The 27,541-nt window shown below is 46.9% G+C and overlaps 2 protein-coding genes across 2 annotated transcripts in view; both read left to right on the top strand.

Annotated features, from left to right (window-relative positions):
• Positions 1 to 108: 108 nt before the first annotated feature.
• On the top strand, positions 109 to 3,575 carry LOC107299473 (major histocompatibility complex class I-related gene protein-like; the record flags this gene model as incomplete). Its single annotated transcript, XM_015828828.1, has 3 exons — positions 109 to 387; positions 2,638 to 2,919; positions 3,466 to 3,575. Coding segments are annotated over 3 exons (671 nt in total), but the record flags the coding sequence as incomplete, so codon positions are not given.
• Positions 3,576 to 8,510: 4,935 nt separating this feature from the next.
• The window catches only part of LOC107299474 (major histocompatibility complex class I-related gene protein), a 21,806-nt gene continuing 2,775 nt past the window's right edge, over positions 8,511 to 27,541 (top strand). The window contains exons 1-6 of the mRNA XM_029286784.1: positions 8,511 to 8,556; positions 11,500 to 11,778; positions 14,035 to 14,316; positions 21,589 to 21,675; positions 22,005 to 22,037; positions 25,904 to 25,936. Coding sequence (XP_029142617.1) covers positions 8,511 to 8,556; positions 11,500 to 11,778; positions 14,035 to 14,316; positions 21,589 to 21,675; positions 22,005 to 22,037; positions 25,904 to 25,936 — 760 coding nt within the window. The remainder of the gene's footprint in view (positions 8,557 to 11,499; positions 11,779 to 14,034; positions 14,317 to 21,588; positions 21,676 to 22,004; positions 22,038 to 25,903; positions 25,937 to 27,541) is intronic.

Raw genomic sequence — 27,541 nt, forward strand, 5'->3', positions numbered from 1 at the left:
TCCTGAAGTTGTGGTTGTCTACCTTTGGTGGACAACCTCTTTTGTGGAGGTTTCTGGGGAGGAGCTACTCAAGCCCTTCCTTACCTCTTTTGTGATTTTTTTTCTCAGGGTTTCACACTTGGCAGGCCACTTATGGCTGTGAGTTCACAGGAAACGGGAGCAAACATGGTTATTCACAATACGGCTACGACGGGAGGACATTCCTCACCTTTGATAAAGAGACACTGAGCTGGGTGGCTCCTGAGCCCCAGGCCCAGATCACCAAGAGGAATTGGGATGTTAATGTGCAGTGGTCCCGGAGAAATAAAGTCTACCTGGAGAAGGAATGCATTGAATGGCTGGAGAAGTACCTGTCATATAGGAGGAAGGAGATGCTGCTGAGGGCAGGTGCGTATCCCGGGGGAGGAGAAATCCAGTGCTGGATTTATATTAGATGAGGTGTTTCTGTTTCTCAACCTTGGCAATCTGAAGATGTATGGACTTCGACTCCCAGAATTCCCCAGCCTCACAACTTCAAGTGGACAAGCTTGAGAAATGCCCTAAGCCAGGGGTCCCAGTTGCCGGGCCCCGGCCCACTATTGGGCTGTGACCCATTTGGAAACATGCTGCACAAGCGGTGTGAGCATGTGTGCGCGCAGCTCTACTAGCATGAGTGGCAGCCACTCACACTCATGCATGAAGCTCCACTTGTACGAATGGCAGGCACTCACACTTGTGCGCAAATCCCCATTTGCGCGGGCGGCTGGCACTTGTGCGGTGCATGAAGCTCCACTTGTGCAAGCGGCAGGTGCTCACACTTCTGCACGAATCCCCATTTGCGTGGGAGGCTGGCACTTGCGTGAGTGCGTGAAGCTCCACTTGCGCAAGCGGCAGGCGCTCATACTTCTGCGCGAATCCCCATTTGCGGGAGCTGTGGGCACTCACCTCTGCTGCTTGTGCAAATGGAGTTGCGTGTGCATACATGCCAGCCACTCGCTCCAAACCATTCCTTCTCCCCCCTCCCACTGGGACACCAAGCCATAAAGGTTGGGGACCACTGTCCTAAGCAATATAAAGCTTGGTGGCCGCTTGTTAAAAAGTTACACCAGGTCTCAGTAAGGTGCATAGCCGAAGATGCATTCAATGGGAAATTAGTATTTTCAGACATGCAAGATTCTCTTAAACCAGTATAAATAAAATAGTAGCTCATCTGGCCTGTTTTATGTCTGGTCTACCTGGGATGGCTGGCACTCTCTTTATAGTCCCTGTTTTGTGTCATTTGCACGTCTGATAAGCATTCTTTCAGTTCTGTCTTTTTTGTGATTAGTAAAAATGTTGCTGAATATTGGTTGCAGGCCTAAACATCTATAGAGATCCTCAGTCATCCAGGTCACAGTGTCCATAAGATACCTTTTTTTTAAAGGAGCAATTGGATTTTCTGGTTTTCCTTTGAAGACATTTCGCTTCTCATCCAAGAAGCTTCTTCAGCTCTGATTGGATGGTGGGAAATGGAAGGATTTATATATATTCCTTGCAGAAAGCAGGTCATTTGCATTCTTATAAGGAGTTGTTGAGGCCACTTGGAGGTTTATCTGTGTTGTCAGTCACCTGAGTACAGATAATCCCCGAGTTATCAGCGTTCACTTAGCGCTTGTTCAAAGTTACACGATAAGCGCCCCCTAGTGTTTACAAGCAAGTCCCATTCTCTCTGTTTCCAAATGTCCCATAGACGCTCAAACACTTTTTACCCGCACGGAAACCTGACAGAGACTGGAAGCTCTGTCTGCATGTAAATGGGGCTCTTGGAAACAGAACGAATCGCTTCATTTCCAAGCATCCCACTTGCCGACAGAGCTTCCAATCTGCCCAAGGTCTCCCTCCGGGTAAAAAGTGTTTGAGTGCCTATGAGACACTTCGAAATGGAGAAAATCGCTCTATTTCCAAGCACCGCATAGGCGTTCACATACTTTTCACCCAGGCAGAGACTGGAAGCTTCATCTGTATGCAAATGGAATGATTTGCTCTGTTTCCAAGCACCCCCATTTGCATGCAGACGGTGCTTCCAAGTCTCCCCATCATCTCTGTCCATGATTTCACGAGAGTTCAGGCACCATTCTCTGCAAAACAGAATAGGTGCCTGAACTCGCACGATATTACGACACCCAGGAGCTTCCATCGAGTCTCCTCTCCCTCAAAGGCAGAAGCCGTGGCAGAAAGGAGACATCTTTTCAAGATGAGTCTGGCATGGCAGGAAGGGCCGGGGAAACATGAGGTACCTTAGTGGGTCTGGGAGGCCTTGGGGGCCTGTTTTATCACTAGGTCCCCCCTGGCCTTCCCCACCCTGAGATACCACATGTGTACTTAACCAACTGTGCATTCGATTAGCGAATGAGTGGGCAAAAGGAGAGAGTGATCTCATTCAAGGTACGAGATTCACTCCTACGAGTCCTTGAGTTACGAATGAAACGGGCAGGTTACATTTCATTCATAGCTCGAGGACTACCTGTAGTGCAAATGGCTATGGAGCCTAAATCCTTCCCTTCCCTTGCCAAAATTGTATACACTGGTTCGGCAGTTCTTGGAAAAAGACACAAATCAAACATAAATCTATTCAGCTGATATGGAAATTCAGTGTTAATTCTGATGCCATTTCTGCAGAGCCCCCGGTGGTGACGATGAGCAGCAAGATGGAGGCTGATGATAGGATGGAGACGCACGTCTGCCGAATCCACGGCTTCTACCCAAGGGAGATCGATGCCTCCTGGACGAGGGATGGGGAGGTCTGGCTCGAAGACACCTTCCATGGGTCCATAGCCCCCAATGCAGATGGGACCTACCACTATTGGCTCGGCATCCGGATCGATCCCAAAGAGAGGGGCCGCTATCGGTGCCACGTGGAGCATGATGGACTGCAGGAGCCTCTGGAAATTACCCTGAAGGGTGAGAGGCTGCAGGGAGGGAAATGCCGGGCTCTTTGGCAGGCTGGAGGATTCTGGGAGAGAAATCTGACCCCAGTTGTGTTCAGATGTGATCGTACTTGAGTTTTAAACCACTGGATTTTTCTGTTTTGAGGTTGGTGGAGCTGCAGGGAAGAGTCCATAGAATTGGCTTCAGGTGATTTAAAGCAGGGTTCCCCAACCCCACCCGGTCCATGGACCGGTACAGGTCTGTGGCTGTTATTAACCGGGCCACATAAGCAAGCGAAGTTTCATTCATGCATGCACACAACCAGGTAGTGCCCAAAACCATTCCCCCACTACTGCCACTGATCTGTGAAAAAATTGTTTCCTCCAAAGCTAGTCCTTCCTATCAAAAAGATTGGGGGCTGCTGATTTAAAGGAAGCAACAGAATCCCATCCCAAGAGTTGGCTGATCCTGATGAAATGCCCTTCGATCTTTTCTTAGCTTCTGTCTCTCCCCTGTCTCCTGCCTCCAGTAGAGAAGCAACAATTATGCTGAGCGCTAGAAGCATTTTCTCTTGCTTAGAGAATTCCAAAAGTACAAAAATCAAGAGGGGTGCGGTTTTGCCAAATGCCAGTGTCGTGGGGGAGAGCAGTGCTGACCACGCGATCTCGCCAGTCAGCACAACCAGCTGAGCAGCATGGGTGTCCCAAGGCTGCAGCTGAGTGGTGCAGCCATCGGCATCCCAGGGCTCCTAATTGCTGTGGAGTACCCCACGGATGTGTCAGGCTCTAGGGGGGCATCCTGGAGGCTGGAAAGTGATGGCAAGCATGCAGCTGATTGGTGCAAATTGCCAGTCAGCTGGACAGCAGGCCCAATCGCCACGGCGCTCCAGCAATGGGACGGCTGAGCAGCTCAGTTGCAGGCACCCCGGGGCTCAATTGGAGGCCTGGGATCTGTGGCAATTGGTTGGGGACATCCTCGGAGGCGGCTCCAAGTGACCAGGGTACTCGGGATGGTTGCACGGGTGGCACTCATCCAGCAGATGACTGCTATATAGGAGACCAAGTGGAAATTAGGGGGGAAGGGGCAGCCCAGGGAAAGGGGGCTATAAAGAAAGGAGGCATGTGAGGTTAAGGAGAGAACAAAGAGGAGAAGAAGGGGGGGAGAGAGAAAGACTAAAGAAAGGGGAGAAGCAGCATGAGGGGGAAAAGAGACAGTGGAGACGGAGGCAAAAGCAAATGGAAGAGGTGGAGGAGGAGGAGCTGGGGAGAGCAGGGAGAGAGGAGGAAGCATTGATCAACTTGCCCTGTCACCACCCTGCCTCCTGATCCCTGGTTGGTGGGACTGTGTGGGCGGCGATAGAAGTCAGAGAGGAAGAGGGAGAGAGGGAGAACAAGAACGAAGCTGATCCAGAGAGAGAGAGAGCGAAGCCGACCCAGAGAGAAGGGGTGATAGAGCAATCCAGTGACCAGAGCGGGTGCCAGATGTACCAGGAGACTGCAGAAGAGAACCAATCCAGGCGAGAGAGCGATCCAGTGACCAGAGAGTACACCAGACACACCTGACGGAAGCAGAGGCAAGTTGACCCACCAGAGGACAGCTTAGGTGAACTGAGCTGAGTGAGTGGAAGTGCCTGAGTGGGCCATCAGAGCGAGAGACCCTGAGATGGTAGATCAGTGACTGAGAACGGAAAAGCAAGTTACCTGGGAGAAAGGGACAGAAGAAGCAAGACTTTTCCGGCTCTTTTGGGGGTAGTGCTACAAGGGGGGGCTTATCTGGGATCTCCTTCTAGCTTTTCTCCACAGGGGGGTGATCACATCCAGGGACATGAGCCAATTGAGCAAAATGGACTCCACCACCATCACTAAGTGGTGTGAGGAACAGAACAGTGAGACAGAGTGTAAAAACTGACATCTTTGGAGATACTTGCCCAGAAGAGTGCATTCTACAGGCAGTGAGGGCCCGTGCCCCAGATCAGAGGATATACCTGGTAGACACAAAGGTGGACTAGGACTCTTCCCACTCTTATGTGCTATTGGAGTGGAAGAGAAGGATCCCAGAGTGCTTTGGAGTTGAAAGCTTTCAACTGATTGAGGACATCAGGACAAGGATGATACACCCATCCCCATGGGCCCGGCCTTTAGCGAAGACATTGAGCACCCAAGAGGAGACACGCACCTTGGTTACCAGGTTCTGCCCAAGCTATGGGAAACTTGACACCCATCCAAACCCAGATTGGCAGCCACTGTGCAGAGTCTGGGTACAAGAAACTGCGTATCTTTTGGGGGATACAACCAGTGCCAGAGGGGAAGAAGAATACGAAGCCTGGATGGAACGGGTGAAGAAAGGGATGTATCAGACACCCAAAAGAAGCAGAGAGTCAGAAAGAGTCTGAAGGGTCCTGCTGCAGAAGCCATTAGAAGCTTAACATTCAGCCAAAGGCATTTCACACTGCGTGATTATCTCTGTTTACTGCAGGATGAGTTCGGGCCTGCAGAAACAGTTTCTAGTCTGCTGCTTTGGTTTGAGCAAATGTACAAGAAGAGAAGTGAAAGGCAATCTGAGTACAACAGACACTTGAACAGGTTGCTATGTCAGATTGTGGAGAGGAAGGAGATGGAGCCAGCTGAAGTGGAACGGGCCAGAATGAAGCAGCTTTTGGGGGGTGCTTTATTCTCAGACCCAGACTGAATCCGCTAAAGTCTCTGGCCGAGGGGAACACCTAGGAGTATCATGAGCTCATAAGGAGAGTTAGGGCAACAGAAGTGGTGGAGGAAATCAAAGAGGCCATAGCTGATTCGCCACCAGACTGGTCCCCAGGCATCAGAGTGAGGAGAATTGGAGATGACTATCCCTGGCTCACTGCTATGGAAGACCAAATATCACATCTAATGGAGACGATGGCCTTGTGGATGGCAAGAGGTGGTTCACTCTTGAATGGAGGCCCGGCTGGTGTCATGTCTCTGTCTGAGCATGAATCTGCGGAGGAAAATCAACTGGAATGGGACCCTATGGAGGGCCGAGGGAGAGGTGTCTGTGGCTTCAGAGGAATGTGGGGAAGAGCAGGCCGAGACAGGCCAGAGCCCTTCAGGATTGGAACAGGAGGAACAGGAGAAGCAGAGTTCAGGCGATGAGCAAGGGCCACCCCCACCTGATCCTAGAGCACGGAGAATGGAGAGAAGGAAGGAACGATGCAGGCAGGCTCAATTGGGAGGAGAGCAACCCGCCCTTCTCCACAAGGAACACCTGGAGATTGAGATTTAAGGAGACGCTGTGGGGAGGGGCATTTGTCGGGAACAAACACTGATTCTTGGAGTGTTGTGTATTGTTGCTGATCTCTTGTTCTGTGACTTCTGTTTGGAAACCTGGAAACTCGAACTATTGGATTGACTGGCCACGTTACTTGAATGTTTAAAGACCTTGGACTGTATTTCGGATTCTCTCTTTTGAAAACTGCTCAGGCAAGCTAGGATTCAAACAGACTTGTTAAATTTATGTTTTCTTCCTTGTTATCTCTATGGCCTTGAGTACTTTCTTATGCTAATCAGACTGTATTTGAACCTACTTTCAGCCAGAGTCGGCTGAAGGGGTGTGTGTGTTATTTTGCTGGAGGCTTGCTAGCAAACGTGGGAGCATTTGGGGAAAATTTGGAGCAATAAAAGAACTGTTTGAATTGCCAGCTGACTGCATTGCCTCTGTGCTGTGCCCTGGCTCATCACAGCTGGGCTGGCTAATGGGGAGATAGGCTTTTCCACCTCAGCTGAGAAGCCGGGGAGGCCAGTGATCTGTTATAACTGTGGGGGTGCAGGCTACTACAGACGTACTTGTACAAAGCCTCCCAAACCATTAGGTTCGCCTAGTCAAGAAACTACAGAGGGCCCAGTGGGCTTGAGGAAGGATCGTGGTTGGAGTCTGGAATGTTACCAGCTTTCCTGTGAGGTTGAAGGACCTTTGTTGGGACAAGTGAGTCCAGCCACCCCTGTTGTATTGCCCGATATAGGGGAAGAGACTGAGGATGAAGTTTCAATAGATTGGTTCTACCTGAAGAACACACAGCTTATCCTTGCTCAATAGTACTAACTATGAGAGGGACCTCGGAGTCCTAGTGGACAATCACTTAAATAGGAGCCAGCCGTGTGCTGCGGCTGCCAAAAAAGCCAACACAGTGCTAGGCTGCATCAATAGAGGGATAGAATCAAGATTATGTGAAGTGTTAATACCACTTTACAATGCCTTGGTAAGGCCACACTTGGAATACTGCATCCAGTTTTGGTCGCCACGATGTAAAGAAGATGTTGAGACTCTAGAAAGAGTACAGAGAAGAGCAACAAAGATGATTAGGGGACTGGAGGCTAAAACATATAAGGAACGGTTGCTGGAATTGGGTATGTCTAGTTTAATGAAGAGAAGGACGAGGGGGGACATGATAGCAGTATTCCAATATCTCAGGGGCTGCCACAAAGAAGAGGGAGTCAACCTATTTTCCAAAGCGCCTGAAAGCAGGACAAGAAGCCATGGATGGAAACTAATCAAGGAGAGAAGCAACCTAGAACCAAGGAGAAACTTCCTGACAATTAGAACAATTAACCAGTGGAACAACCTGCCTCCAGAAGAGGTGAATGCTCCAACACTGAAAGTTTTTAAGAAGAGACTGGACAGCCATTTATCCGAACTGGTATAGGATTTCCTGCCTGAGCAGGGGGTTGGACTCGATGACCTCCAAGGTCCCTTCCAACATCATCATCATCATCATCATCATCATCATCATCATCATCATCATCATCATCATCATCATCATCATCATTATTATTATTATTATTATTATTATTATTATTATTATTATTATTATTATCCCAGAGGGATAGAGACCAACTTTGGAGGTGACAACGCATGTTCTCGAAGGACAAATTCAGGCTGCCCCTGAAGAGTATCCAGAAGCTCCAGTTGGTACAAAATGTAGCAGTCCACATGGTTTTGTGCAGACCTCGGTGTGCACATGCGACACATCTCCCGTGGGAGCTGCATTGGCTGCCGATTTGCTTCCGGGTGCAATTCAAGGTGCTGGTTTCCACCTTTGAAGCCTTTCATGGCTTGGGGCCAGGTTATCTGAGGGACCGTCTCTTGACGGTCACATCTACCAAACCCATTAGAGTGGAATGTTGTTGGTCCCGTTCCCTAAGGAGATGCATCTGGCGGGACCCAAAAGAAGGGCCTCCTCGGTGGTGGCTCCCTCTCTTTGGAACAACCTTCCCTCAGAGATTAGACTTGCCCCACTCTAACACTCTTCCGGAAGGCGCTGAAGATCTGGTTTAATGGGTTGGAGCCCATTAAATAGCTAATATGAATGTGTGTTGTCACTGGGGAGAGGGGTGGGGATTTTATTATTTTATACTTCATCTTATTTTAATTTTTTATAGGGTGTTTTTCATTTATGTAAGCTGCATTGAGTCGTCATGTGCGAGCAGCGGCAATACAAATCTTCTAAATAATAAAAAAAATGTACAGACCCTTAGTGAACTGCATCTCACTCATTTGGGGGACCAAGGAAATTTGGGCAAGGGGAGTGTATAGCGGGGGTAGTGGGGAGAACAACACCGAATATCAATCTTTTATTGATAATCGTCACCATGGTACTAAAAATGTTCAAATTTTGTTTCTATGCGGATGTTTCAGGTACAATAAGATGATTAGGGGACTGGAGGCTAAAACATATATGGAACGGTTGCTGGAATTGGGTATGTCTAGTTTAATGAAGAGAAGGACGAGGGGGGACATGATAGCAGTGTTCCAATATCTCAGGGGCTGCCACAAAGAAAAGGGAGTCAAGCTATTCTCCAAAGCGCCTAAAGGCAGGACGAGAAGCAACGGGTGGAAACTAACCAAAGAGAGAAGCAACCTAGAACTAAGGAGAAACTTCCTGACAGTTAGAACAATTAACCAGTGGAACAACCTGCCTCCAGAAGCGGTGAATGCTCCAACACTGGAAATTTTCAAGAAGAGACTGGACAGCCATTTGTCTGAAATGGTATAGGGTTTCCTGCCTGAGCAAGGGGATGGACTAGATGACCTCCAAGGTCCCTTCCAACATTATTATTATTATTATTATTATTATTATTATTATTATTATTATTTTATTTTATTTTATTTTATTTTATTTTATTTTATTTTATTTATTTTATTTTATTTTATTTTATTTTATTTTATTTTATTTTATTTTATTTTATTTTATTTTATTTTATTTTTTTTTAAGAAGAAACTGGACAGCCATTTGTCCAAAATGGTATAGGGTTTCCTGCCTGAGCAGGGGGTTGGACTAGATGACCTCCAAGGTCCCTTCCAACTTTATCATTATCATTATTATCCCTTTACTAAGTATCAATTCACAAGCCCCATAGCTGCTATTCATTGGGAGTCCTGAGTTCTGTGAAAGAGAAATTTGACGTTCCCCTCCTCAAACTTTCCCCCCTGAAGTACCCACCCAATATTTATTGATTTATTTATTTAAATTTGTTTGCTACCCTATCTCGGAGTTTTGGCCATTTGAGAGGCCCTCCAGAAGTTGGATATCATTACGTTCCATTTTTTCATCCTGAAATTCTGGAAGCACAAAATTTCATTTTTTGTCATTTCTGGACGGGCCACAACTCCTCCCCTCCCTCCAGAAATAAGGGAGGGGTTGACATAGATCCCACTTTATTGATGTTACAGTGAAACATTTAGATCAGCAGATTTTTCTTTATGGTTGATCTAAATGAGATAGAAAACAGATCAAAGGATCTCTAAAAGATGACAGGATCATCTGAATGTTTCATGGGGCTAAATTTTTTATGGTAAATCAGGCATTTTGCCTCATAAACTCCATCTGGAGGCAGTCAAAGGCCTCTTCAACTAATAAAAGGAGGCCAGATGGCCGGACAATGAAGGGGGATGCAGAACTGGCTCAAAAATCCCCCTGCAGGTTGATGGTTCCTCATCAGGATGAAGATATCAAATGGGGGGCCCTTGCCCTCTGTTCTTCCAAATTCCCTTTAGTGACCTGGAGGAATTGATAGAGCAAATAGTTATCCAACTGAAGAGGATATAAAACTGGCCGAGTTAGCTAATATTCTCAAAAAAGGAAGTGAAATTCAGAATGGGTGGAGAGGAACAGAAAGAAACGGAAGAAAAATTTGAAAGTAAACAGTGTCCAGGAAGGATGGGAATCTCAAATGAGGTACTAAAAGACATCTGGCTGAATCCTTTCATGGATCCTGTACCAAGCAGATGGTTAGACTAGATGACCTCTTTGGTTGCTTCCTTCCATCTGTATGAGTCCAAGTGCAATGTTCTTCACTTAGGAAACAAAAATCAAAAGTGCAAAAATATTGGGTGGGAGATACCTGGTTTAATAGAAGACGGAGTAAGAACATCAAATACCTTCAAAGGACCAATTTTAGGCTATGTCAAATAAACTATAGCTTACAAACAATGAGGGTAATTTTCTCCCCGTGTTCTGCTATGAGCAGAGCCAGCCTCAGTTCTTGGGCAACACCCATTAATACAGATTCGGAGCAATTGGAAAAGATTCATAGTAGAACAACAAGGCTGATCAGGAACTGGATACTAAATCCTCTGTAAATGAATAGAAGGAGCTAAGCATGTTTAATTGTGAGAAAAGAGTGATGTAGTGGTGGTGGGCACATTATATAGACCTTCCTGGGGTCCTCCCCGCAACCCCGGAATACGTGTGATAGAAAAGTATTCTCACATATTCCGCTGCCTTCCCAGCACTTAAAAGCTCCTAATGCAAAGGCAGAATAGAACGGAACGGAATGAAGCGGAACAGATCAGAAGAGAAGAGAAGAGAAGAGAAGAGAAGAGTAGGAAGGGACCTTGGAGGTCTTCTAGTTCAACCTCCTGCTCAGGCAGGAAACCCTATACCATTTCAGACAAATGTTTATCCAATCTCTTCTTAAAAACTTCATTCAATCCTTTCTTCTCCTTCAGGGGGACAGGCTAACTTTATTTATGTATTTATTTGCATCCTGCCTTTATTGCTTTCACAAATAACTCAAGGCAGCGAACATATCCAACACCGCCTTCCTTCTCCGATTTTTCCCCGCAACAACAACCCTGTGAGGCAGGTTGGGCTGAGAGAGAGGGACTAGTCCAAGGTCACCCATCTGGTTTTCAGGGCTAAGGCAGGTCTAGAGGGTCTAGAACAGGGGTCTTCAAATGTGGCCCTTTTATGACTTGTGGACTTCCACTCCCAGAATTCATCAGCCAACGTGCCAGTTTTTTTTTCCTCAGCCAGTTTTTGTTTCTATTTATTTATTTATTTATTTTATTTATTATTTTAATTTCTATACCGCCCTTCTCCCGCAGGACTCAGGGCGGTGCACAGCATATTAAAAACAGATACAATAACAATATACAAAAATAAAACCCTTCTAAAACCAAATTAAAAACCAAATATTAGAGGCTGTGTTCCAATTAAAATTATACTTAAAATCGTCCCTAAATAAAATNTCCTGAAGTTGTGGTTGTCTACCTTTGGTGGACAACCTCTTTTGTGGAGGTTTCTGGGGAGGAGCTACTCAAGCCCTTCCTTACCTCTTTTGTGATTTTTTTTCTCAGGGTTTCACACTTGGCAGGCCACTTATGGCTGTGAGTTCACAGGAAACGGGAGCAAACATGGTTATTCACAATACGGCTACGACGGGAGGACCTTCCTCACCTTTGATAAAGAGACACTGAGCTGGGTGGCTCCTGAGCCCCAGGCCCAGATCACCAAGAGGAATTGGGATGTTAATGTGCAGTGGTCCCAGAGAAATAAAGTCTACCTGGAGAAGGAATGCATTGAATGGCTGGAGAAGTACCTGTCATATAGGAGGAAGGAGATGCTGCTGAGGGCAGGTGCGTATCCCGGGGGAGGAGAAATCCAGTGCTGGATTTATATTAGACGAGGTGTTTCTGTTTCTCAACCTTGGCAATCTGAAGATGTATGGACTTCAACTCCCAGAATTCCCCAGCCACACAACTTCAAGTGGACAAGCTTGAGAAACGTTGCCCTAAGCCAGGGTTCCCAGTTGCCGGGCTCCGGCCCACTATTGGGCTGTGACCCATTTGGAAACATGCCGCACGAGCAGTGCGAGCATGTGTGCGCACAGCTGTACTAGCATGAGTGGCAGCCACTCACACTCATGCATGAAGCTCCACTTGTACGAACGGCAGGCACTCACACTTGTGCGCGAATCCCCATTTGTGCGGGCGGCTGGCACTTGTGCGGTGCATGAAGCTCCACTTGTGCAAGCGGCAGGTGCTCACACTTCTGCACGAATCCCCATTTGCGTGGGAGGCTGGCACTTGCGTGAGTGCGTGAAGCTCCACTTGCGCAAGCGGCAGGCGCTCATACTTCTGCGCGAATCCCCATTTGCGGGAGCTGTGGGCACTCACCTCTGCTGCTTGTGCAAATGGAGTTGCGTGTGCATACATGCCAGCCACTCGCTCCAAACCATTCCTTCTCCCCCCTCCCACTGGGACACCAAGCCATAAAGGTTGGGGACCGCTGTCCTAAGCAATATAAAGCTTGGTGGCTGCTTGTTAAAAAGTTACACCAGGTCTCAGTAAGGTGCATAGCCGAAGATGCATTCAATGGGAAATTAGTATTTTCAGACATGCAAGATTCTCTTAAACCAGTATAAATAAAATAGTAGCTCATCTGGCCTGTTTTATGTCTGGTCTACCTGGGATGGCTGGCACCATCCTTTATAGTCCCTGTTTTGTGTCATTTGCGCTTCTGATAAGCATTCTTTCAGTTCTATCTTTTTTTTGTGATTAGTAAAAATGTTGCTGAATATTGGTTGCAGGCCTAAACATCTATAGAGATCCTCAGTCATCCAGGTCACAGTGTCCATAAGATACCTTTTTTTTAAAGGAGCAATTGGATTTTCTGGTTTTCCTTTGAAGACATTTCGCTTCTCATCCAAGAAGCTTCTTCAGCTCTGATTGGATGGTGGGAAATGGAAGGATTTATATATATTCCTTGCAGAAAGCAGGTCATTTGCATTCTTTTAAGGAGTTGTTGAGGCCACTTGGAGGTTTATCTGTGTTGTCAGTCACCTGAGTACAGATAATCCCCGAGTTATCAGCGTTCACTTAGCGCTTGTTCAAAGTTACACGATAAGCGCCCCCTAGTGTTTACAAGCAAGTCCCATTCTCTCTGTTTCCAAATGTCCCATAGACGCTCAAACACTTTTTACCCACACGGAAACCTGACAGAGACTGGAAGCTCTGTCTGCATGTAAATGGGGCTCTTGGAAACAGAACGAATCGCTTCATTTCCAAGCACCCCACTTGCCGACGGAGCTTCCAATCTGCCCAAGGTCTCCCTCTGGGTAAAAAGTGTTTGAGTGCCTATGAGACACTTCGAAATGGAGAAAATCGCTCCATTTCCAAGCACTGCATAGGCGTTCACATACTTTTCACCCAGGCAGAGATTGGAAGCTTCATCTGTATGCAAATGGAATGATTTGCTCTGTTTCCAAGCACCCCCATTTGCATGCAGATGGTGCTTCCAAGTCTCCCCATCATCTCTGCCCATGATTTCACGAGAGTTCAGGCACCATTCTCTGCAAAACAGAATAGGTGCCTGAACTCGCACGATATTACGACACCCAGGAGCTTCCATCGAGTCTCCTCTCCCTCAAAGGCAGAAGCCGTGGCAGAAAGGAGACATCTTTTCAAGATGAGTCTAGCATGGCAGGAAGGGCCGGGGAAACATGAGGTACCTTAGTGGGTCTGGGAGGCCTTGGGGGCCTGTTTTATCACTAGGTCCCCCCTGGCCTTCCCCACCCTGAGATACCACATGTGTACTTAACCAACTGTGCATTCGATTAGCGAATGAGTGGGCGAAAGGACAGAGTGATCTCATTCAAGGTACGAGATTCACTCCTACAAGTCCTCGACTTACGAATGGAACGGGCAGGCTACATTTCATTCATAGCTCGAGGACTACCTGTAGTGCAAATAGCTATGGAGCCTAAATCCTTCCCTTACCTTGCCAAAATTGTATACACTGGTTCGGCAGTTCTTGGAAAAAGACACAAATCAAACATAAATTTATTCAGCTGATATGGAAATTCAGTGTTAATTCTGATGCCATTTCTGCAGAGCCCCCGGTGGTGACGATGAGCAGCAAGATGGAGGCCGATGATAGGATGGAGACGCACGTCTGCCGAATCCACGGCTTCTACCCAAGGGAGATCGATGCCTCCTGGATGAGGGATGGGGAGGTCTGGCTCGAAGACACTTTCCGTGGGTCCATAGCCCCCAATGCGGATGGGACCTACCACTATTGGCTCGGCATCCGGATCGATCCCAAAGAGAGGGGCCGCTATCGGTGCCACGTGGAGCATGATGGACTGCAGGAGCCTCTGGAAATGACCCTGAAGGGTGAGAGGCTGCAGGGAGGGAAAGGCCGGGCTCTTTGGCAGGCTGGAAGATTCTGGGAGAGAAATCTGACCCCAGTTGTGTTCAGATGTGATCGTACTTGAGTTTTAAACCACTGGATTTTTCTGCTTTGAGGTTGGTGGAGCTGCAGGGAAGAGTCCATAGAATTGGCTTCAGGTGATTTAAAGCAGGGTTCCCCAACCCCCTCGGTCCACAGACCAGTACAGATCTGTGGCTGTTATTAACCGGGCCACATAAGCGAGCGAAGTTTCATCCATGCACGCACACAACCAGGTAGTGCCCAAAACCATTCCCCCACCACTGCCACTGATCTGTGAATAAATTGTTTTCCCCAAAGCTAGTCCTTCCTATAAAAAAAATTGGGAGCTACTGACTTAAAGGAAGCAACAGAATCCCATCCCAAGAGTTGGCTGATCCCGATGAAATGCCCTTTGATCCTTTCTTAGCTTCTGTCTCTCCCCTGTCTCCTGCCTCCAGTAGAGAAGCAGCAATTATGCTGAGCACTAGAAGCATTTTCTCTTGCTTAGAGAATTCCGAAAGTACAAAAATCAAGAGGGGTGCGGTTTTGCCAAATGCCAGTGTCATGGGGGAGAGCAGTGCTGACCACGCGATCATGCCAATCACCACAGCCAGCTGAGCAGCATGGGTGTCCCAAGGCTGCAGCTGAGTGGTGCAGCCATCAGCATCCCGGGGCTCCTAATTGCTGCGCAGCACCCCACAGATGTGCCAGGCTCTAGGGGGGCATCCTGGAGGCTGGAAAGCGACGGCAAGCACACAGCTGATTGGTGCAAATCGCCAGTCAGCTGGACAGCAGGCCCAATCACCACAGTGCTCCAGCGATGGGACGGCTGAGCAGCTCAGTTGCGGGCACCCCGGGGCTCAATTGGAGGCCTGGTATCCGCGGCAACTGGCTGGGGACATCCTCAGAGGCAGCTCCAAGTGATCAGGGTACTCGGGATGGTTGCAGGGGTGGCACTCATCCAGCGGATGACTGCTGTATAGGAGACCCAGCAGAAATTAGGGGGGAAGGGGCGGCCCAAGGAAAGGGGGCTATAAAGAGAGGAGGCATGTGAGGTAAAGGAGAGAACAAAGAGGAGAAGAAGGGGGGGAGAGAGAGAAAGACTAAAGAAAGGGGAGAAGCAGCATGAGGGGGAAAAGAGACAGTGGAAACAGAGGCAAAAGCAAATGGAAGAGGAGGAGGAGGAGCTGGGGAGAGCAGGGAGAGAGGAGGAAGCATTGATCAACTTGCCCTGTCACCACCCTGCCTCCTGATCCCTGGTTGGTGGGACTGTGTGGGTGGCGATAGAGGCCAGAGAGGAAGAGGGAGAGAGAGAGAACAAGAACGAAGCTGATCCAGAGAGAGAGCAAAGCTGACTCAGAGAGAGAGCGTGAAGCCGACCCAGAGAGAAGGGGCGATAGAGCGATCCAGTGACCAGAGCGGGTGCCAGATGCACCAGGAGGCTACAGAGGAGAGCCGATCCAGGCGAGAGAGCGATTCAGTGACCAGAGAGTACGCCAGACACACCCGAAGGAAGCAGAGGCAAGTTGACCCACCGGAGGATAGCTTACATGAACTGGGCTGAGTGGAAGTGCCTGAGTGGGCCATCAGAGTGAGAGACCCTGAGATGGTAGATCAGTGACTGAGAACGGAAAAGCAAGTTACCTGGGAGAAAGGGACAGAAGGAGCAAGACTTTTGCGGCTCTTTTGGGGGTAGCGCTACAAGGGGGGGGCTTATCTGGGATCTCCTCTTAGCTTTTCTCCACAGGGGGGTGATCCCATCCAGGGATATGAGCCAATTGAGCAAAATGGATTCCACCACCATCACTAAGTGGTGTGAGGAACAGAACAGTGAGACAGAGTGTAGCAACTGACATCTTTGGAGATACTTGGCCAGAAGGGTGCATTCTACAGGCAGTGAGGGCCTGTGCCCCAGATCAGAAGATATACCTGGTAGACACAAAGGTGGAGTTGAAAGCTTTCAATTGATTGAGGACATCAGGACAAGGATGATATACCCGTCCCCATGGGCCCGGCCTTTAGTGAAGACATTGAGCACCCAAGAGGAGACACGCACCTTGGTTACCAGGTTCTGCCCAAGCTATGGGAAACTTGACACCCATCCAAACCCAGATTGGCAGCCACTGTGCAGAGTCTGGGTACAAGAAACTGCGTATCTTTTGGGGGATACAACCAGTGCCAGAGGGGAAGAAGAATACGAAGCCTGGATGGAACGGGTGAAGAAAGGGATGTATCAGACACCCAAAAGAAGCAGAGAGTCAGAGAGAGTCTGAAGGGTCCTGCTGCAGAAGCCATTAGAAGCTTAAGATTCAGCCAAAGGCATTTCACACTGCGTGATTATCTCGGATGAGTTCAGGCCTGCAGAAACAGTTTCTAGTCTGCTGCTTTGGTTTGAGCAAATGTACCAGAAGAGAAGTGAAAGGCAATCTGAGTACATCAGACACTTGAACAGGTTGCTATGTCAGATTGTGGAGAGGAAGGGGATGGAGCCAGCTGAAGTGGAACGGATCAGAATGAAGCAGCTTTTGGAGGGTGCTTTATTCTCAGACCCAGACTGAATCCGCTAAAGTCCCTGGCCGAGGGGAACACCTAGGGGTATCATGAGCTCATGAGGAGAGTTAGGGCAACAGAAGTGGTGGAGGAAATCAAAGAGGCCACAACTGATTCGCCACTGGTCCTCAGGCATCGGAGTGAGGAGAATTGGAGATGTCTATGCCCGGCTCACTGCTATGGAAGACCAAATATCACATCTAATGGAGATGATGGCCTTATGGATGGCAAGAGATGGTTCACCCTTGAATGGAGGCCCGGCTGGGCTGGCTAATGGGGAGATAGGCTTTTCCACCTCAGCTGAGAAGCCGACGAGGCCAGTGATCTGTTATAACTGTGGGGGGTGCAGGTCATTACAGACGTACTTGTACAAAGCCGCCCAAACCATGAAGTTCGACCTAGTCAAGAAACTACAGAGGGGGCCAGTGAAGGAGCCAACTGAGAATCTGACCTCCAGAAGAAAGAATGTTGGGGTGGATGTAATCTCAGAGGTGGTCTCCATGAAGGCCTTGCGGTGGGCTCAAGGAAGGATCTTGGTTGGAGTCTGGAATGTTACCAGCTTCCATGTGAGGTTGAAGGACCGTTGCTGGGACAAGTGAGTCCAGCCACCCCTGTTGTATTGCCTGATATAGGGGAAGAGGCTGAGAATGAAGTTTCAATAGATTGGTTCTACCTGAAGAACACACAGCTTGTCCCAGAGTGGCTGGAGAAGGATAGAGACCAACTTTGGAGATGGCAAGACATATTCTCGAAGGACAAATTCAGGCTGCCCCTGAAGAGTATCCAGAAGCTCCAGTTGGTACAAAATGCAGCAGTCCACATGGTTTTGTGCAGACCTCGGTGTGCACATGCGACACATCTCCCGTGGGAGCTGCATTGGCTGCCGATTTGCTTCCGGGTGCAATTCAAGGTGCTGGTTGCCACCTTTGAAGCCTTTCATGGCTTGGGGCCAGGTTATCTGAGGGACCGTCTCTTGACGGTCACATCTACCAAACCCATTAGAGTGGAATGTTGTTGGTCCCGTTCCCTAAGGAGATGCATCTGGTGGGACCCAAAAGAAGGGCCTCCTCGGTGGTGGCTCCCTCTCTTTGGAACAACATTCCCTCAGAGATTAGACTTTCCCCCACTCTAACACTCTTCCGGAAGGCACTGAAGATCTGGTTTAATGGGATGGAGCCCATTAAATAGCAAATATGAATGTGTATTGTCGCTGGGGAGAGGGGTGGGGATTATATTTTTTTATACTTCGTCTTATTTTAGTTTTTTATAGGGTGTTTTTCATTTATGTAAGCTGCCTTGAGTCACCATGTGCGAGCAGCAGCAATACAAATATTCTAAATAATAATAAAAATGTACAGACCCTTAGTGAACTGCATCTCACTCATTTGGGGGACCAAGGAAATTTGGGCAAGGGGAATGTATAGCGGGGGTAGTGGGGAGAACAGCACTGAATATCAATCTTTTATTGATAATCGTCACCATGGTACTAAAAATGTTCAAATTTTGTTTCTATGCGGATGTTTCAGGTACAATAAGATGATTAGGGGACTGGAGGCTAAAACATATATGGAACGGTTTCTGGAATTGGGTATGTCTAGTTTAACAAAGAGAAGGACGAGGGGGGGACATGATAGCAGTGTTCCAATATCTCAGGGGCTGCCACAAAGAAGAGGGAGTCAAGCTATTCTCCAAAGCGCCTGAAGGCAGGACGAGAAGCAACGGATGGAAACTAACCAAAGAGAGAAGCAACCTAGAACTAAGGAGAAATTTCCTGACAGTTAGAACAATTAACCAGTGGAACAACCTGCCTCCAGAAGCGGTGAACGCGCCAACACTGGAAGTTTTTAAGAAGAAACTGGACAGCCATTTGTCTGAAATGGTATAGGGTTTCCTTCCTGAGCAGGGGGTTGGACTAGATGACCTCCAAGGTCCCTTCCAACTTTATCATTATTATTATTATCCCTTTACTAAGTATCAATTTATAAGCCCCATGGCTGCTATTCATTGGGAGTCCTGAGTTCTGTGAAAGAGAAATTTGACGTTCCTCTCCTCAAACTTTCCCCCCTGAAGTACCCACCCAATATTTATTGATTTATTTATTTAAATTTGTTTGCCACCCCATCTTGGAGTTTTGGCCATTTGAGAGGCCCTCCAGAAGTTGGATATCATTAACGTTCCATTTTTTCATCCTGAAATTCTGGAAGCACAAAATTCCATTTTTTGTCATTTCTGGACGGGCCACAACTTCTCCCCTCCCTCCAGAAATAAGGGGAGGGGTTGACATAGATCCCACTTTATTGATGTGCCCCTCCCCAATGTTACAGTGAAACATTTAGATCAGCAGATTTTTCTTTATGGTTGATCTAAATGAGATAGAAAACAGATCAAAGGATCTCTAAAAGATGACAGGATCATCTGAATGTTTCATGGGGCTAATTTTTTATGGTAAATTTTGCCTCATAAAAACATCTGGAGGCAGTCAAAGGCCTCTTCAACTAATAAAAGGAGGTCGGATGGCCAGACAATGAAAGGGGATGCAGAGCTGGGTCAAAAAACTCCCTGCAGGTTGATGGTTCCTCATCAGGATGAAGATATCAAATGGGGGGCCATAAGAATCAGCCCCTTGTCCTCTGTTCTTCCAAATTCCCTTTAGTGACCTGGAGGAATTGATAGAGCAAATAGTTATCCAACTGAAGAGGATATAAAACTGGCTGGGTAAGCTAATATTCTCAAAAAAGGAAGTGAAATTCAGAATGGGTGGAGAGGAACTGAAAGAAACGGAAGAAAAACTTGAAAGTAAACAGTGTCCAGGAAGGATGGGAATCTCAAATGAGGTACTAAAAGACATCTGGATGAATCGTTTCATGGATCCTGTACCAAGCAGATGGTTAGACTAGATGACCTCTTTGGTTGCTTCCTTCCATCTGTATGAGTCCAAGTGCAATGTTCTTCACTTAGGAAACAAAAATCAAAAATGCAAAAATATTGGGTGGGAGATACCTGGTTTAATAGAAGACGGAGTAAGAACATCAAATACTTTCAAAGTACCAATTTTAGGCTATGTCAAATAAATTGTAGCTTACAAACAATGAGGGTAATTTTCTCCCGGTGTTCTGCTATGAGCAGAGCCAGCCTCAAGCAGAAGGCCCAGTTCTGGGGCAACACCCATTAATACAGATTCGGAGCAATTGGAAAAGATTCATAGTAGAACAACAAGGCTGATCAGGAACTGGATACTAAATCCTCTGTAAATGAACAGAAGGAGCTAAGCATGTTTAGTTGTGAGAAAAGAGTGATGTAGTGGTGGTGGGCACATTATAGGCCAGTGGTGGCGAACCTATGGCACAGGTGCCAGAGGCGGCACTCAGAGCCCTCTGTGTGGGCACGCGCACCATTGCCCCAGTCCTAGGCCTTCAGCTGGGTTTTGTAAAATCTTTTCGCTTTAGGCCTCCGCTGCCGTGTGCAAAAAAAAAAATAGCTTCAATCAGTCAATTTCAACTTCTCGCAGGAAAAAAAAGATCTTGCAAAGTTGGAATTGATTGATTGAACTGTTTAGTCCCACCCAGTCTGCCATTACCACCACAGACACGCCCACCCAATTGGCCATGCCCACCCAATTGGCCACACCCAGCCAATGGGCCACACCCACCCGGCACTCAACGATGCATAAGTGGATTTTGGGTTTGCAGTTTGGGCACTCGGTCTCTAAAAGGTTCGCCATCACTGTTATAGGCCTTCCTGGGGTCCTCCCCGCAACCCCGGAATACGTGTGATAGAAAAGTATTCTCACATATTCCGCTGCCTTCCCAGCACTTAAAAGCTCCTAATGCAAAGGTAGAATAGAACGGAACGGAATGAAGCGGAACAGATCAGAAGAGAAGAGAAGAGAAGAGAGGAGAGGAGAGGAGAGGAGAGACGAGACGAGACGAGACGAGACGAGAAGAGTTGGAAGGGACCTTGGAGGTCTTCTAGTCCAACCTCCTGCTCAGGCAGGAAACCCTATACCATTTCAGACAAATGTTTATCCAATCTCTTCTTAAAAACTTCATTCAATCCTTTCTTCTCCTTCAGGGGGACAGGCTAACTTTATTTATGTATTTATTTGCATCCTGCCTTTATTGCTTTCACAAATAACTCAAGGCAGCGAACATATCCAACACCGCCTTCCTTCTCCGATTTTTCCCCGCAACAACAACCCTGTGAGGCAGGTTGGGCTGAGAGAGAGGGACTAGTCCAAGGTCACCCATCTGGTTTTCAGGGCTAAGGCAGGTCTAGAGGGTCTAGAACAGGGGTCTTCAAATGTGGCCCTTTTATGACTTGTGGACTTCCACTTCCAGAATTCATCAGCCAACGTGCCAGTTTTTATTTCCTCAGCCAGTTTTTGTTTCTATAAAGTACTGAGAGTCCCAAGACTGCAAACTGCTGTTTTTGAGCTAAACAGTTAAAGAGAAATGTCAGCTGCCTTCATGCTGGGCTGGTGTGAGGAGAAAGCAGCGTCATGAGGACATGTCCTCTAACAATGGTTAGCAAGGTGTCTTCATGCTACCATTAAAGGGACATGAAGATGAGCCCCTTAGACATTAATTTTGGGAATTTCCAGTCCTTTGGCTTCATTAGGTCCCTCCCCCAATTGGGATGATTGTTTGGGATTCTCCTTCAATTATCTGCTCTTTCTCCCAATTCAGTTTCAGAATCCGACCTGGGGCTCATCATTGGCTGCGTTGTGGCTGGTCTTGTCCTGGTGTGTGTGATTGCTGGGACTTTATTCTTCAGTAAGTATCCTTTTTTGGGTGATGAGGACTCTCTTCCTTTGGGGGGCTTTTTCTGNTTCTGAGTTGGAAAGAGGCATTATGGTTCTGTCTTTTTCAAAAGCTTTAGTGAAAGGGCAGCAGAGAAGGACTTCAGTGAAAATTCTTGGGGAAAATCAAGTGGTGTGTTTGTAATCTGTAGATTTTTGTGTCTGTTAATCGGTAGGAGAGATGGTGACTCACCAACTGTGAAGACTTTTCACAGACTCTCTTGGGACTCTTCCCCTACAGAGGGAGAGATTGGATGATCTCTGGCGGAGTTTTTTTTTTCACTGATTTTTTTTCCTTTGCAGTGAAACATCGGAATGACTACAAAGCAGCACCAAGTGAGTGTTTTTTTCCTCTTTACATGTTAGCTCCAACTCAGAGCAGGGATCAGAGGCAGCATCAGATGAGGCGTGTGAATGTGTTTGTGTGAATCCAAAATGCCATTAACAGCTCATGAAGCTGCAGAGGACCAAGAACTAAGCTGAGGAGGATGGCCCAAACTGTTCTTGTGAGTGGAGACCCCAAGAAGAAACATCTGGTATGAGAAACTCACAAAACAATGAGGAGACCCCAAGAACTAAGCTGAGGAGGATGGGTCAGGCTATCCTTGTGAGTGGAGACTGTAAGAAGAAACATCTGGCATGAGAAATTCTCAAAACAATGAGAAGACCCAGCTGAGTGGAAGATCCCTCTGACTGAGAAGCTGCTCTGTTTTCCAAGTGGGCAGAAAGGAAAGGCTTGACTATAACATGATCAGGAAGCTCCGGAAAAATAGTGATAAAAAGAGGCTTTTTGAGAAAAAAGGAGCGTTGGTGGATACCAGCTGGATGTCCTCTTGGTCTCCCGCCACAGGGCTCTCTGAGTATGAACTGATTGGAAAAAGTAACTTTGGATCCATCTGTATTGTCAAGGAATTGCATAACAGCTGTCCAGATGACATCGGAGACACTAACAAAGCATTGTAGTATTTTTATATAAATAAATATATTTATCATTCACATTTACAAGAGTCCTTGTCATCATCCAGACAGAAAAACGCAAGATAGCGAGAAACACAGGAATATCATGAGGCAAATGAAACAGTATACAGAACACACAGAAGAAAAAGGAGGGAAAAGGGGAAACTCCCCCTTTATATTTATAGCAACCAATCAGAGCGTAGATTGCCTCATGCATGAGTCAGCATCCCTAGCCAATCAACTATAACTGTATATTCTGGCCTATTGTACACTCTATTGTTCCAGCTACTAAATTCAATATCCTAACACACCTCCAATTTATAGCTGGACATCATTTAAACCAAGTTGTTTTATTAGATCCTTGTGTTTTTGTCTACTTAATGCAGCGGTTCTCAACCTATGGGTCGCGACCCCATTTGGGGTCGATTGACCATTTCACGGGGGTCGCCAAGCAAGGCTGTCCACCATTTTTTCCCCCTTTCCGGCGGGTGCCTTACCTCCCTTGGGCTGGGCCAGCTGGTGGTCGGCCTGCTCTGTCTCTGCCGCTTGCCAGCTATGCCTCGGCCGGCACAGGGGGCGGAACCACGCATGCGCAGCGCTCCCGGGCAGGGAAAGTCCTTGACCTATGACCGGTTGGGTAGTCCTCGACTTACGACCGGTTTAGTCCTCGACTTACGACCGGTTTAGTCCTCGCGGCATTAAAAAGGTTGAGAACCACTGACTTAATGGCTTTGTCATGAGGTCAGCTAAATTATTTTCTGATGGAAAATAAATTAAGTCTGTTACATTTTCTTTCACTGCTTCCCTGACATTTTATGTCAACATGCTTGCTTCTGGCTTTCATTCTCTCTCCCTGTTGTGTTTGTGTACATGTTGTGTTATCTTCAAATACTGGTATAGCTCCTTTCACTTCACTATCCAAATTTTTTAATAATTGTATATACCATGTTATCTCTGAACAAAATTCTGATAATACTATGAATTCCTTTTTAGCTGTGGATATGGCAACTGAAAACAAATTTGGCCCCTCCCCTTAATGGAGATAGAGGGCCAATTAAATCAGCATGTACTAACTGAACAATCCTTTCAGATTTCCCATCACTTCTTTTGCTGATAGGGTACATCTTTTGTCTCCTTGCACATAGCACAATCCAAATAATTGTCATAATCATTCACAGTCACACCTACAGCCAGGTCAGGCATTTTCTGCAATACTTTAACCTCGCATGACCCAGCCTCCTGTGTAATATATGTGCACACCCATTGGTTCATTAGAAAAAATTGTCTGCACATTGCCACCACTTTCCTTGTGGTTCAAAATATATACATTGTTCAGTTTCAGACCTTGTGCACACACCCTGTTAATTCCTTATGACCTTGCATGTATCCTTTGCAAAAATGACTTCCTACCTTTCATTGACTAAGCAAGACACACTCAGCAAATAGTGATATTTGTAGTAAATCTGCTACACCTAAAACCTTATCAAACGACTTACCAATTGTTGTTGTTAGTTGCGAAGTCGTGTCCGACCCATCGCGACCCCATGGACAACGTTCCTCCAGGCCTTCCTGTCCTATACCATCTTCTGGAGTCCATTTAAGCTCACGCCTACTGCTTCAGTGATTCCATCCAGCAACCTCGTTCTCTGTCGTCCCTTTCTTCTATTGCCCTCAATCTTTCCCAGCATCAGGCTCTTCTCCAGTGAATCCTTCCTTCTCATTAGGTGGCCAAAGTACTTGAGTTTGAACTGCAGGATCTGGCCTTCTAAAGAGCAGTCAGGGTTGATCTCCTCTAGAACTGACTGGTTTGATCACCTTGCAGTCCAGGGGACTCGCAGGAGTCTTCTCCAGCACCATAGTTCAAAGGCCTCAATTCTTTTGCGCTCAGCCTTTCTTATGGTCGACTTACCAATGCATGGTACATATACTGTTCCTTCTCCCTGTACAAATGATTACCATTTCCCAGGCTTACATATTCCNTAGTTGGCCAAAGTAGCCGGGTCCAGGGAGGGCTTCTTGAGGAGGGGCCTCACCACAGCCTCTTTCAAGGCAGCCGGCAAGAACCCCTCACTCAAAGAAGCATTGACGATTCCCTGGAGCCAGCCTCGTGTAACCTCCCGGGAGGCCAGTACCAGCCAGGAGGGACACGGGTCCAGTAAACATGTGGTGGTGTTCAGCCGTCCCAGCATTCTGTCCATGTCCTCGGGGGTCACAGGATCAAACTCTTCCCATAAAATGGACTCAAGACCTGCCTCCATTGGCCCGCCTGAACTAGTCCAATCGGAGGCTAACATTATGATGTCTACACAGGCCAATCTTCCCCAGCCTTCCTCGGGCTCATGAAAAATCTTTCACCATCTCATTGAATTGTCCTTACACTTCAGAGGAATTTACTACTAAATCTTCAGGGCACGTCTGAACCCATAACCTGTCAAGAAATTGCATAGCAACTGTCCAAATGAAGTTGGAGACACTAACACAAATTTGTAGTCATATATACACACTGCGATACACTACAAATTCGAATTTCTTTCTTTTTTTGTTGACAAAGAGTTAAAGAGTTAAATGGGAGACTAGAATAGCTATTTCAAGCTTTTTAGCTCTCATCAGCTAGCCATACCCTTTATGGGATTCAAACCTGGGCAGCCTGCATGCTAGGCAGTTTATTAACCTCTAAGGCACCGGCTCTCCTCCTCTCTTTTGTCAGCTGAGCCAAGGGAATATATGATCTGTTTTTTCCAGACAGACCGGTCTGGTTGATGCACCTTGGTTTTTTTTTAACTGCTATATTGCAGTTCTACTATTATGATCACTTTTGCCTTGCAGCCCCAACCTAGGACCGTTAAGCAGGCTCAAGTCGCTACTGCGATACACTACAAATTCGAATTTGTAGTGTGTGTGTGTGTGTGTGTGTATACACACACATATATACATACATATATGGATCCCATACATATATATGTAAACACACATAAATATTAATCTGTCCATATACATATTCAGCATTCTTTCTTATGTCTCTTAGCTAAAGCAGCTTGATTTAAACCTTTTGAATGTATTTGAGGGTGTGTGTGTGTGTGTGTGTGTGTGTGTGTGTGTGAGAGAGAGAGAGAGAGAGAGAGAGAGAGAGAGAGAGAGAGAGAGAGAGAGAGAGAGAGAGAGAATTGGGGTCAGAAAGATTTGAGTTTTTTCATTTCCTCCTATCAGCCAAGAGATTGACCTTCCCACTTTTCTTTCATTTCTAGCAAGTTACAAAGGATCCGACAGTTCAGACTGCGGTAAGTCAGAGGGAGGCCCCCTGAAAGAACGAGAGCCATTCTGCTTCCTAGCAAGACCTTTTGGCGGGGAGGGGAGAGGTTGAAAAGAGAGAGCCCCCCCATTTTTAGAGGGTCTTCTAATACATCCTCCATGTGTTCCTTCTATGAGTGGTTCTGGTGAAACCAGATTTATTTGGACAGGACTGGAACAAAAGATTTATAAATCAGTTTTGGTCACCACGATGTAAAAAAGATGCTGAGACTCCAGAAAGAGTACAGAGAAGAGCAACAAAGATGATTAGGGGACTGGAGGCTAAAACATATAAGGAACGGTTGCTGGAATTGGGTATGTCTAGTTTAACGAAGAGAAGGACAAGGGGGGACATGATAGCAGTCTTCCAATATCTCAGAGGGAGTCAAGCTAGTCTCGAAAGCACCTGAAGGCAGGATAAGAAGCAACGGATGGAAACTAACCAGAGAGAAGCAACCTAGAACTAAGGAGAAATTTTCTGGTAGTTAGTACAATTAATCAGTGGAACAACCTGCCTCCAGAAGCGGTGAATGCTCCAACACTGGAAGTTTCTAAGAAGAGACTGGAAAGCCATTTGTCTGAAATGGTATAGGGTTTCCTGCCTGAGCAGGGGGTTGGACTAGATGATCTCCAAGGTCCCTTCCAACTTTTATTATTATTATTGTTGTTGTTATTGTTATTATTGTTATTGTTATTATTATTGCTATTGAGATTGAGTCTTAAATTGGTAAGGTCACTCCTCACATTTTTCCACCCATTATAATAAAGAGATTGATGGGAAAATTGTGGTTTTTTTTTCCCTAAAGGACAATTGTTCATGAAGAATTAACATTAACATTAATTAGCATTAATTTATTATTATTATTATTATTATTAATTTAATTTATATACCGCCCTTCTCCCGCAGGACTCAGGGCGGTGCACAGCGTATTAAAAACAGTACAAATACAAAGCATAAAAATACAAACCCCTGTAAAACCAGATTAAAAAACCGAATATTAGAAGCTGTGTCTCTATTTAAAATGCTCCCAACACCGCCCGCGCGGCCGCATTCTGGACCAGTTGAAGTCTCCGGGTGCTCCTCAAAGGGAGCCCCATGTAGAGAGCATTACAGTAGTCCAGGCGGGAGGTGACGAGAGCCTGAGTGACTGTGCGCAAAGCGTCCCGGTCCAGAAATGGACGCAACTGGTAAATCAGGCGGACCTGATAGAACGCCCCCCTGGTCACGGCCGACAAATGATCTTCCAATGTCAGCCGTGGATCCAAGAGGACACCCAAGTTGCGTGCCCTCTCTGAGGGGGCCAAAATTTCACCCCCTATAGTCAGCGATGGAGTCAGCTGACTATGCCGAGGCGCCGGCAACCACAGCCACTCGGTCTTGGAAGGGTTGAGCCTAAGTCTGTTCCTCCCCATCCAGACCCGTACGGCCTCCAGGCAACGGGTCATCACGTCAAGGGCATCGTTGGGGTGGCCTGGGGTGGAAATGTACAGCTGCGTGTCATCAGCGTACTGATGGAAATCCACCCCAAAGCCACGGATGATCTCCCCCAGCGGCTTTACATAAATATTGAACAAAAGGGGGGAGAGGACCGACC

This window comes from Protobothrops mucrosquamatus, unplaced genomic scaffold (genome assembly GCF_001527695.2).
Source record: "Protobothrops mucrosquamatus isolate PMUCROS unplaced genomic scaffold, P.Mucros_1.0 scaffold4994, whole genome shotgun sequence".
NCBI classification, from domain to species: Eukaryota; Metazoa; Chordata; class Lepidosauria; order Squamata; family Viperidae; genus Protobothrops; species Protobothrops mucrosquamatus.